The 12,846-nt window shown below is 46.1% G+C and overlaps 1 protein-coding gene across 4 annotated transcripts in view; it reads right to left on the bottom strand.

Moving 5' to 3' along the window:
• FAT2 (FAT atypical cadherin 2) overlaps positions 1–12,846 on the bottom strand; it is an 87,689-nt gene that overhangs the window by 24,478 nt on the left and 50,365 nt on the right. For all 4 annotated transcript variants that reach the window (XM_032259832.1, XM_032259833.1, XM_032259830.1 and 1 more), the window contains exons 11-15: positions 11,435–11,631; positions 9,008–9,161; positions 5,618–5,851; positions 2,920–3,303; positions 547–761 (exon numbers count right to left, since the gene is read on the bottom strand). In XM_032259832.1, the coding sequence (XP_032115723.1) occupies positions 547–761; positions 2,920–3,303; positions 5,618–5,851; positions 9,008–9,161; positions 11,435–11,631 (1,184 nt within the window). The remainder of the gene's footprint in view (positions 1–546; positions 762–2,919; positions 3,304–5,617; positions 5,852–9,007; positions 9,162–11,434; positions 11,632–12,846) is intronic.

The raw sequence follows: 12,846 nt of genomic DNA, 5'->3' as shown, positions 1-12,846 counted from the left end.
GTGTGGTTGGAGCATAGGGTGCACCATATCGGGGAGTGGAGGTAGAGGAGACTGGAAGGTGGGACGAATTGTGTGGGAATGTGGGTGTGTGGGTGGACATCGCTCCATTGAATGAGAGAGCTACTGCGTATTTAAATGAAAAAGGTATTAGTTAATGTCCCCTCAGCCCCTGCCCCACCCCCAACTGTCATTCCATGTCACCCGCGATGACCAGGCCCTTCCCAGACTTGGGAGTCTCTGGCAGTCCCTCTGGGGTCTGTCTCTTTTCTCTCTTCTCCTAACAAGCCTCACCTATCCAACGCCCCATTCTGTCAGTCTCTGATCTTATCATATGGCTCTGAGACATTCTCTCATGAGAGATAGTTTGACCGAGTATGGTTTGACCATACTCAAATCTCACATAAACCTCTGACAAGTCAGAGTCAAATCTACAGTGTGTTAAATTAATAAACTAATCCATGCTCACAGATGGCTGGGTGTTGGGGGTGAGATAAGAACCCAGCCTAGAGTTCGTGCCCCACAAAGAGCAAGGTGGCAGAGCCTTACCGTGAGGATGACGTCACCCACAAGGGCATTCTCTAAGACCCTTGTGCTATATGGATCTTGGGGGAATCGGGGCCGGTGTTCGTTGACATCAGTGATGTTGACCACCACTGTGGTTATGTCACTGAGGGAGGAGGAGCTCTTCCGGGTGCACTCAATGGACAGAAAGTACTTGGGGCTTGTCTCAAAGTCCAGGCTCGCATTGACATACAGGATCCCTGAAGAAGCAAGAGGTGACAGGAGCAGTGAGACAGTTGGGGCTTCAAAGGCGCAGGACTGAGGGTCTGAGCCCAGCCCTAGGAGAGGCAGCTCAACAGAGCTCGGCAAGGTGAGTGTTGTCCGCTATCTTCCTGTCCATCTCCCTTTGCTGTTCCCTTTCCCCTCATCTCCCTCATTTTCCTTATTCTCATTCCTAACAGCAGTGTTTCCCTCACTTGTTTCTGTACTATTTGATTTAAATCTCATTTAAATATGTAATGCTAAATTTATCTCATTGAGATCTATAAAAACCCTATGGAGCAGGAATAATTGTGATTCTTATTTTCTAGGTCAGTCCATTGATCTAGATGCTCTAAAAGGCAAGTGACTCGCCCAACCTCACCCAGCTAGTAAATGACAGAACTTAGGTGATCAAATGAGATTTGTAATACCCAACTCAAAGTTGCCAACAAATTGTTAGGGCATAGGTTATTATTTTGAAAACTGGAAAAAAGAAATAAAGAACAAGGATTTATGCTGCCTTTCCTGGATAACCAAATAGTTAATGTTGGACACTCTGCTTTTTGTTTTATTTTATTTTTCTTTCGACAGCATCATTTTCCAATGGACATCTTTTTATAAAAAATTCAGTCAGAAAATAATGAGGAGCAATAGGATTAGAAAATCCCCATTTTACAGCCCTTCATGAAAAAGTATATCTATCTAGAAAATGATCAGCAAAGGTTTTAAAACCATTAGAAGAAAGGCTGATGAAGAAGACTATAGTGGACTTATATACCCAAATTATAACTATATGTTTATACATAATGAGTCAGGCTGACAACACCTAAACTCACCACCTATCTTAACTGCAGAAAAAAAAGAGCCAATTAGCCCTTATTGTGCCTCTGGACATGATACAAACAGCATAGCATCATCTATGCAGCACTGTTCACCAAGCACTGTTGACTAAACCTGATCAAGGCCTTTAATCCCAATGTCATACTAGGAAATGCAAGGGCCTGAGGGATATGCTACATGACACTATAAAGAGCCAGCCAATCCAAACTATGGACAATTCCATCAGACACATGACTCAAATGTTTCATTAAACAAATGGCAGGGGGAAATAAAGAGGAAAAAGAAATGTTAGAGATTTAAGGACACTTAAAATCTTGCATATCAACCAAATGCAATATGTAGACGTTTTGGGGATATTAACAAGGCAACTTCAAAAAGACATTTATGAGGATCTGGAAAATGGCCTGGTGATATTAAGGAATTATTATCTTTTAGGCGTGATAAGGTATTGTGGTTTTGTTTAGAAAAAGAGTTCTGATTATACAGAGATACACACTGAAGCCCTTACAAATGAAATGACAAAGTGTCTGGGATTGGACGGATGTGGGACAGAAGGGTAAAGAGGAAACCAGGCTGGCCTCTGCTGATGATTACTGAAGCTGGGTGGTGGGAACATGGGGCACATTGTACTATTCTATTTTTAATATGTTCAAAATCTCCATAGTAAATTTTTAAAATATATGGCTCAGTGATAAGACGGCTGTTTGGGGAGGTAGAGAGCACCATTCCAGGGGCACCATGGGGAGGAATCTGTGTGAGACACAGGCTGACCTAGGTGGCCTCTGAGATGCTTCCGTGAGTTTCTGTGATCCTGACTTACACTCTTCTGTGGCTAGTAGGAAAGAAGAGAGAAGGTTTCCTAGTTCTTTCTCTCTTCATGAGAGTGAGGGGAAATTCAGGGGTGCCAGGATGTTTGGGGTGGATGTGGGGACTGTAGGAGGGAAGCAGGCAGCCTTGTCCTGGGTTGGTTAGGCCCCAGATTCCAGCAAGGGCTTTCTGCCTCTGCAGCCAAGCTGCTTCTGCCTCCTGGCTGGGCCCGAGCTGAGACCATGAAGCCGCAAACTGTGGAAGGAGAGTGGATGGTTGAGGGTCCTGGACACAGAGACCTGAGTGGGGAGGTCGGAGGGTCCCCTTTAAGGGAGGTCCCCATATAAGCTGGGGGAAAGGACAGAGAGAAACAGAAGAGAGTGGAGAAACGACCAGAGGAAGTCTGCTCTGGGGGCGCTGCACGGGGCAGATAGCCCCACAGCGGAGGAACCCAGCGCTCCCTGAGACCCTGTACGCAACGCTTCGGGGCTCGGTGGCTCGGGCTCTCACCTGTGCGAGCATCCAGGCGGAACCTGCCCTGCTCGTTCCCGCTGACCACGCGGTAGCCGGTCTTCTCAGCGCCCGGGCGAGTGAGGGTGGCCAGCTGCAGCACCTCTGTGCCAGGCGGGGCGTCCTCGGGCACCTGCACGCTGTGCTCGGTGTTCAGGAACACGGGCAGGTAGTCTTCTAGGCCCACCACCGAGACCGTGACGGTGCTCAGCGTGGACAGCGGTATTGGGGTGCCCAGGTCGGAGGCACGGACAGTGAGCTCCAGTGGTGCTTGGGGCCTGACCTGCAGCGGCTTTTCCAGGCGGATCACGCCCGTGGTGGCGTCGATGGAAAAGTGGCCTTCGGCGGAATCCGGCAGAGAGTAAACCACCTGGGCATTGGGGCCTGGCAGGGAGACCAAGGGTGTGACCCACACTGAGGGCGCCTCCTCTGGACCTGCCTGCAGCAAACCCTGCAGCCACAGGAGCGCCCGGGGAGGGGCTCCCTGGAAGGCTGACAGGCTGGCTCAGGTATATTAGGAGTGAGGATCTCTCCAGCAGGGGTCTTGACTGGGGCGGGGAGACCCAAGGGCTCACTAAAAGGTTTTTTGGGGAAAGGGAGGTACAAATCTACCAAATTATCTGAAAATATGATGTGGGGATTTTGGTCTAATATCAGTTTATCAAGGAAAAATATGCAGATAAAATCACCCATAGAGAGTTCCTTGACTGAGATAGAACAGTTCTGCGTCTTGATTGTGGTGTTGGTTGCGAGAATCTAAACATGGAATAATATTGCATAGAACTAAGTGTGCATGTAAACACACACACACACACACACACACACACACACACACACACACGAGTGCATATAAAAACTGGTGAAATCTGAGTAGCAAGCCTTGTAGTCTAGTTACCAACAATGGACCAATGGACCAATGTCAATTTTCCAGGGGTTTTTTTTGTTTTTATTTTGTTTTTGTTTTTGTTTTGAGATGGAGCCTTGCTCTGTGGTCGGGCTGGAGTGCAGCGGGACAATCTCAGCTCACTGCAACCTCTGCCTCCCTGGTTCAAGCTATTCTCCTGCCTCGGCCCCCTAAGCAGCTGAGATTTCAGTTTTGATGTTATACTACTATTATGTAAGATGTTGCCGTTAGGGAAACCACATGAAGAGTGCACACAGTCCTTACCAGTCCTATTTTTGCAACTTCCTATGGAGTCTATAATCACATCAACATAAAAAGTTAAGAAAACACCCATGGAAGTTCTTAGTAAATCAAAACACACAATGTTTCTCCAGCTTTGTCTCTAATTATCGTATTTTCTTTGATTAAGTACCAGATGAAGCAGTTGGCCATAGTGTGTGAAAAACACGAGCATTTAAGGGTCAGTTGTGAGGTCCTCCCCCAGTAAGATGAACACAAGCCCTGAGCCTGAGGTCTCACATCTCCCACACACATGGAGCACATACTTCTTCAGTGGAATGGTGACAGGAATTGCCTATGAGAAGAGTTGAATTTATATCCGTTAAATGCACATGCCATGCATGTTCCCCATATAGGCACTTACATGAAGAAACCGTCATTTTTCTAGAGACAGAGAGATGCTGATCAAGCCACACCTGGATTATTTAGCTGAAATATTTGGGTTGGAATAAGCATTTTGGAAATATTAATGGTAAATTGATACAAGGCCACTCTAGGAGGTGTCTAGGAGATCTGTGTGATTGCAGAGGGCAGGACTGGGACTGACAGATGTCGCACTTGATAATGGCCTGAGGAACCATGGAAGGAAGGGGCTGCATAGAAGTTAGAGAGCATCCTGTCCCTGGAGGTATGTAAGCATTGGTTAATGAAGCACTTACAGAGCCTTGCAGCCATCAGATGAAGAGGTAGATAACATGGATTATGGGTCACTCCAGCTTGATGCATTTGGATCTCTCCCATCAAACCCATTTCTGCATCTTGAGCAAGTCTATTCCACTTGTGCTTGTTACCTTCCACACACACACACACACACACACACACACACACACAACATATACACACATTTCCCAGTTCAGCTACCCTGCCTTTGTACTGACTGTCTGCCCTCCCTAGAACCCCTACATCCATCGAATAGCTCACCTCCTTCAATGCCAAGCTGAAACTCACTTTCTTTAGAAAATCTTAATTTTACCCTGCTGTTGTCAAACACAGCAGGGTGTTTTGGTCCCACTTTTACCATCATCATTTTCCCGTGCTGGCTGTTCTGATGCTGACAGCATTTTTTTTTTAACCATATCGGAATTATAAAATTTGACTCAGGAAAATTGGACAGGATATATATATATATATATATATATATATATATATATAATTTTATAATATTTATATTACCCTATCTGAATTATAAAATTATAAAACTGAATAAGTCTGATTGGTTTATTTATGATTAAATGCCTAAATGGCAGTATTGAAAAAGTCCCTGGGTGTAAGCGGAAGGGGAGAAACAGTAAGGCTGAAATACCTTGCTGCTGCCTCAACACATTGCTAAAATCATTTGTCACATAGCACTTAGTGTTCAGTTTGAGGATAAATACTTTGTACTGTTAAGCGTCCACAAACTCAACAAGGAGGCACGGTCATTATCAGTCCTAGAGAGACACAAAAGGGGCCAAACCCTTGCCCAAGGTGACCCAGGAAATCATTGGAAATGGCCTCAATCCTTCTCAGACTCACCTTGATCAGGATCCCGGGCAAATACTACAGCCACAGGAGTCTTAACTGTGGTGTTGTCGAAGACAGCCACAGCACAGTGGCTGGGGAAGAAGCGTGGTGCATTGTCATTCACATCCTCCACGTGGAGGGTCACGTCTGCCTGGCACGATCGGCCACCTCCATCCGTCGCCTTGGCAACAAGATTGAACACCTCCTTCTTTTCTCGGTCTAGGGGTGTGAGTGTGGTCAGCTCCCCTGGCCAGAGAAATGACAAAAGTTGAGCTTTCTAAATATTACCCAAGCATGTGCCCCCTAGATATCTACAGGAGACAAACCCAGCCACACAGTTTTGTTCACAGCAAGGAGGTGTCAATACAGTCAGGAAAGCAGCTAAGCCTGTGTCCCCCCACACCCATTCACCTCCCTGATTCTCCCAAACACACTCCCTCACCACGTTGCCAATTTAAGATCATCACCAACAAGCTAAAAATAGATACATTTTTAAAGGCTAATTAGGCAATTTCTAACAATATATAAAATGCATTTAACCTTTGGTTCATAATTCCACTTCTAGGAATATATATATATATATTCTATAGAAAATCAACCCAAAGATAAAAAGCTATGTGCAAGGATATTCTCTGCAGTACTGTTTATAATAGCAGCATATTGAAATCATCCTATGTGTCTTTCAGAAGGGACTGGTTAAGTATATTATGATTTAGCCACACAGCGAAATACCATGTGTGGTGTTATATGTGTCTTGGTTTTCATGCATGGCTCCTGCCCACAACTCTCATAGCCCTTGTTACACAGTCTTATGATGTTGGGTGTGTTAGGCCTCAGGAAACAGAATCTCTCTGACCTTCTGCTCTCCTTTTACCTGCCCCAAAGCAGGACTCCCATCTTTCCCTCCTTTTCTCTTTGTGGGTTTTAAGACCCTCCCCAAAAAGGGTCCTGCCTTGTACCCTGGTGAAATAATGCTGGCATCATGAAGCTCCCATAACAACCCAAGAGGACTGGGTTTGCAGAGCTTCCACATCGCTGAACACGCGGAGGTTCCTGGAGGGTGGTGAGCCCAGGGAGGACACAGGAGCTCCACGCCCCTTTCCTCATGCCTTGCACTACACCTTTCTTCACCTGTATCCTTTGCAAATCCTTTATAATAAACCAGTAAACCCAAGTGTTTTCCTGAGTTCTGTGAGCTGTCCCAATAAATTAATCAAACCCAAAGAAGGAGTCGTGGGAGCCCCAACTTGAAGCCGGTTGGTCAGACATTCTGGAGATCTGGACTTGCAGCTGGTGTCTGGGGAAGGGGATACAGTCTTGTGGACTGAGCCCTCAACCTGTGGGATCTGATGCTATCTCCAGGAAGTGGTGTCAGAATTGAATTAGAAGACGCCTGAGTGGTCTCCATTGCTTGTTGCAGGGGGAAAAACCCACTCACATCTGGTCACAGTCTTCTGTGTTGATGATTGTTGGGGTGTGAAAGCAGAGGAAAAACCTGGTTTGAGAGAGGTTTTTCTGAAACACCATGTAACCACAAATGAATTATGATAGAGCTTCGAGATACTGCTGAGTCAAGAAAAGCAAGTTACAAATAGTATTCTACTTTCATGAAGTGATCATATCAACATTTTGGAGATGCATGGAAAACCAGTCAGAATATATACCAAGAATTCTTATCTGTGGGGAAAGGGGTTATCATGCAGATGGTCCAGTTTCTGCATAATACTTATCTACATTGCTTGAATTTTATACCATGAACATGTATTATTTTCATATTCAGAGAAAATGCCAGTGTTTGGGTTTTTTGGTTTTGTTTCTGTTAAGTCCTTACTGATCATCCTGCTGCTGAACAAAGAGCAGCAGAGAGAGGTTAGGTAACATGCCTGGGTTACTCTGCATGCCCCTGCTGGGGTTAGGAAGGACAACATTGCCTCCTATCTACCCAGACAGCTTTGTGGGACACCCCTCTGCCCTGCTCATGTATCTCCAAGTCATCCTTTGAGCTGTTGAACCCAAGCCAAGTGTCAGCAGTTGGCCCTTGTCACCTGGGCTTTCTGTGCTCCCCATCCCAGCACCCTTCCCTGCAGCAGTAGGACAGAAATCCCTTCTCAGTGGGCTGCTCTTCCAAAGGAAGTCCACTCCACCAGACTCACAGCCCGGCTCTCCTGGGTACTCCTGGCTTATCCTGCAGAAATCTCTGCTTCCCAATCTGCTTTGTCCCCTAACTAGTAACAATGATAATGGCAACCATATCCACTGAGCCAGACCTGGGCTAGGCTTCCATATGCTTTCTCACTTGTGATCTTCCCAAAAATTCTATGAGGTGCAATCCCCAGTTTGCAGCACAGATACCTTGAGATCATGTTCCTGACCATGACATTCACCGGCCTAAATCCTCCAATGGCTTTAAAGATGTGATTTGGCTCTGTCCACCCTGGAGCCTCATTCTTTGTTCTTTCTCCTCCCTCTCTGGGCATCAGTTTGTGGCCTTCTGTCAGGTCCTCAGTGAGGGTACTATTTCCCCAGAGAAGGTCTTTGTATAAGTTTTCCTTCTACTTTGAGTGCTCTTTCCCCCATTCTCTTACCCCTGGCTTACTCTTCTGTGTCTGCAAGTCTCACATAAAGTGGCATTCCCTCAGTGATGTTTTACTGAACCCCACTCCATAGCCCAAGTCAAGTTCTGTCTTTCTGCTAGCTATTCCCATAGCTAGCAGAAAGACAGAAAGAGAGAGAGAGAGAGAGAAGAAAGAAAGAAGAAAGAAAGAAAGAGAAAGAAAAGAAGGAAGGAAAGAAAGAAAGGAAAGAAAGAAAGAGAAGGAAAGGAAGAAAGAAGGAAAGAAAGAAAGAAAGAAAGAGAAAGGAAGGAAGGAAGGAAGGAAGGAAAGAAAGGAAAGAAAGAAAGGAAGGAAGGAAGAGGGAAGGAGGGAAGGAAGGAAGGAAAGAAGGAAGGAAGGAAAAGAAAAGAAAAAGGGAAGGGGAGAAAAGAAAAGAAAAGGGAAGAAGAGGAAAGAGGAGGAGAGGAGAGGGGAGGGGAAGGGAAGGAAGAGGGGCGGGGAGGAAAGGGAAGGGGAAGCAAAAGGGAAACCAAGGTGTCAGCTGTGCTTAAATAAATTTTAAAAGAATAAAATTAACCCCCTTAGCACCCTGCATTTTTTTCTTTAATTCAGCACATTTAAAACCACTTCAGTAACTCCCTTTCCCACTAGATTGTAAAGACCCAAATCTTGTCTTATCAATCTATTTATTATGTCCCCAGTCCAATGCTTGGCACACAGGACCAATATATGTTTGCTGATGGATAAGTGAATTCCTGTTTCTTCTCCAAGGAGAATACCATGGCACTGGGCACTTGGTATACAGTAAAGAAGTTCTTGTCTTGATCCTGCAGCTCAGGAAACCCACCTGTATGAGGATCCAGCTTGAATTCATGCGCCCCAGGGCCATGCAGAGAATATGTGATCTGAGCATTGGTATCAGCATCCAAGTCTGTGGCAGAAACCTTCAAAATGAAGTGTCCTGGAAATACATCTTCATGAACCTTGCCAGTATAGAGAAGCTAGAGATGGAAAGACAAAGAAGAGGGAGACTGTGGGAACCGCATTCAAATCCAGAGAGAAGCAGAGGGAGGCAGAAGCAGAAAGAGAGACACTAAGAGGGCAGAGATGAACAGAGACAGTAAAACAGACAGAGACAGAGACAGAGAGAAAGAGAAGCAGAGGGAGGGAGGGAGGAGAACAGAGGGGGTAGAATACGATGAAACATGCAAGGAAAATTGAGATATAAAGCAGGAAGAGGATGACAAGAGAACAAGTCAGAAAAGAGAGAATGGAGAAGTTCCACCATCGGAAAAGCCCACAGGCAGAGCTAGAAGGGGCTGCTATAACTTCTTCCAACCAGTCCTTTGAGGCTTTTGGAGGAGGAAGGCAAGATGAGCCTGACGCAGTCATTCTGGAAGGTGTCAGGTCAACCTCCCCTGCCTCTGCGTCAGGTCAACCTCCCCTGCCTCTGTGGCAAGGCCATGCTATTAAGCTTATCTCCCTGACCACATCCCCAGGACCGACGCTTGACCTTTGAGTCAGGTCTGGACTCCAGTGGCCCCATTTCTTGGCCTGCCGTCCCTTTGCTGCAGGTACCTTCATGACATCTGAGGGGGTGGCAGAGGGAAAGGCTGGAGATCCCTGAGAATTCAATTTTTCTTCAGTGCCTGACTCTGAGCCAGCCTCCAAGCATCATGGTTTCTACCACTGTGGAGTGTGGGCAAGCATGGACCCCTGTATGCCCTGGATGGAAGTTTTATTTGTTTTCTTCTGTTCTTTTCTTTTTCTTTGAGATGGAGTCTCACTCTGTCACCCAGGCTAGAGTACAGTGCACTATCTTGGCTCACTGCAACCTCCTCCTCCTGGGTTCAAGCAATTACCTTGCCTCAGCCTCCTAGGTAGCTGGGATTACAGGCACATGCCACCACACCTGGCTCATTTTTTCTTTCTTTTTTTTTTTTTTTTTTGTATTGTTAGTACAGACGGGGTTTTGCCATGTTGGCCAGGCTGACCTCAGGTGATCGCCTGCCTTGGCCTCCCAAAGTGCTCTTATTACAGGCGTTGATGGAAGTTTTATGCCTGCGCGGCTGTGCGGAGATGGTTCCCCAGGCCTCTTTTCCCTGGCTCTATTGGTGCTATGAACCATCTCTAGGAGGACCAAGCTGAGCCTGATCCCAGCCTCTCCCAACATGGGGAGGACAGATGTTGGCTGTAATGGTAGCTGAGGGAAAAGAGAAGGAAGGTGACCACCATTCTCCCCAAGAAAGCCTCCCTTCTGAGACTACCCAAAACATGGTCATCTTGGATCCTGAAGACATTTTGCATGCATATCAATAATCAGACTCTCTTTTTCTACTAGGACTTTTTGTGACAGGCATGTAGAAGAACGGAGGAAGAAAAGGTGAGGAGATACATGTATTTATGTGTATTGCCAGGTGTGTGCCTATACATTTATATGTGTGTGCAAGTAAGTAAAAGTTTGTATATATGCAAATGCATATGTAAGTATGTTCATGTGAGTGTATTATGTATAGCTGCATGTGTGGTAGAGTGAGGGGAAGAAGAACAGAGAGAGGGGCAGGAGAAGGGAGGTAGGGTGAGGGGCAGGAGAAAGGAGGACTGAGGGACCCATCTCTGAGGCTGCCCTGTCTCGTGTAGATGTGGGTATATGTCTTGTTTAGATGGTAGGTATATGCTTATGTGTTTTTGTGTACATATGTATAGGTATTTGCCTGTGTCTATGTATAAGGAGGGGATCTGCAGTTGGCTAAATTACCCCAGCGGATGTAGGGAGGTGCATATACAGGCATGGGGTGGGGAGTTTGTCTGGGGCCAGGTCTGTATTAATGCATTTGATAATAGAGAGCCATATCAACAAGTTGAGCAGTACCAGGGGTTTGCCCATTGGGCATGGCTGGCTGTGTTTGGAGATTGCATATGTTACTTTCCTTCTGGATATGTTCTGCAGAGAAATACACCTTTGTTGGGAATGTAGGGGGAAAGATGTGGGCCATGAGTCTTGAATAGCTTGGCATATCCTTATGGGGGCCAAGGAATTACCTAGAATGCTCCCAGGAACTAGCCTGAAGCTTGCCGGGGAGAAGCAAGGGAGGTGAGGTTAGTGATGGCCAGCCTCAGAGGTGGGTCCCTCAGCCCTCCTTTCTCCTGCTCCTCACTCTCTGTTCTTCTGCCCCACTCTACCTCCCTTCTACTGCCCCTCGCTCTGTTCTCCCACCCCTCACTCTACCTTCCTTGCCTCCACTACGCACCTCGCCCCTCACCGGGCTCTCACCTGTGAGCACTGTGGGCTGTTATCATTGACGTCCAGGACAAAGATCTCAACGGTGACCGAAGCCTGGAACTTGCCATCAGATGCTGTGACTCTGAGCAAGTACTTGGCCATGTGCTCGCGGTCCAGGGTCTTCCTTGAGGAAATCCTCCACTCATCTCCAACTTGACTGATGCCAAACTGGCCCAGGGGGTCTCCCTCTAAACAAATGGGAAGAGCTTTCAGAAGCCAAGCAATAGAAATGATCTAGGCTTTGTGTCACAGGTGGCTGCCCACTGGACATGTTTTTTAGGATTGCTGGGAAGGCAAATATTTCCTTCCTTAACTAGGAACCCACAATTCTACACTCAGCCCACTTTTTGGTGTTAGGAAACTACTTCTGACTTCAAATGCCTCCTGTTAAATGAAATTATTGATACAAGAAGCATCACTCCAAAATACGTGGCTGAGTGGAGGGTTTAGTTTTGTGGCCCAGAAGGCATGGGAGGAAGTTAAAGGGAAACAAATTTCAGTTCTATGTAAATGTCTAAGATGTATAGCTATATAACAGTGGAGTGGTAGGAAGCAATCAAAAACACAAAACAGGCTGGGCACGGTGGCTCACACCTGTAATCCCAACACTTTGGGAGGCCAAAGTGGGCAGATCACAAGGTCAGGAGTTCGAGACCAGCCCGGCCAACATAGTGAAACCCCATCTGTACTAAAAATACAAAAATTAGCCTGGTGTGGTGCCACATGTCAGTTGTCCCAGCTACTCGGGAGGCTGAGGCAGGAGAATTGCTTGAACCTGGGAGGTGGAAGTTCAGTGAGCCAAGACCACACCATTGCACTCCAGCCTGGGTGACAGAGTGAGACTCCATCTCAAAAAACAAAATAAAACAAAACAAAAACACTAAACGCTCCAAGGTTTTACTTTACAACTAAGGATGTGGCCTAAGTGGAGGTTCTGTAGGAGCTCTAGGTTTGCTTGTAAGTCACCTTTCTTTCCTTGACACTAATCACATACAAGAATGTGGGAATATGGATTTCTCACTCTGAGATCCTAAGATTCCAGAGTTCTAAGATCCAACTACTCCAAGAATTGATAATATGTTGACATTTTTTATTCTATGATCCTGAGATTTTAAGGCTCCTGCATTTTTAGATGTCTGATATTTTAAGATGATAAGATTCTATTTTTCTACAACTGTATTTCAAACAGCTTTGATCCTATGTCTTTAGGAGTATATGGTTCTTGGTTGGAATTTCAGGCTAATGAACTCTTCACTGGACAGCTGTGATAGCAGAAGGAGCCATGTTCATGGGAACAGGGGGACCTGGCTCCTGGAGATGAGAAAAAAAAGACACTGAGGTGTGAAGAAACTCTCATGACCACTGGTTAGCTGGTTTAGCCATTGGATTGGGAGTCAGGTAGT

This window comes from Sapajus apella, unplaced genomic scaffold, assembly GCF_009761245.1.
Source record: "Sapajus apella isolate SASKATOON/1434 unplaced genomic scaffold, GSC_monkey_1.0 scaffold112, whole genome shotgun sequence".
Taxonomy (NCBI): domain Eukaryota; kingdom Metazoa; phylum Chordata; class Mammalia; order Primates; family Cebidae; genus Sapajus; species Sapajus apella.
The sequence above is the reverse complement of the archived record's forward strand: the minus strand, read 5'-3'. Positions and strand labels throughout refer to the sequence as shown.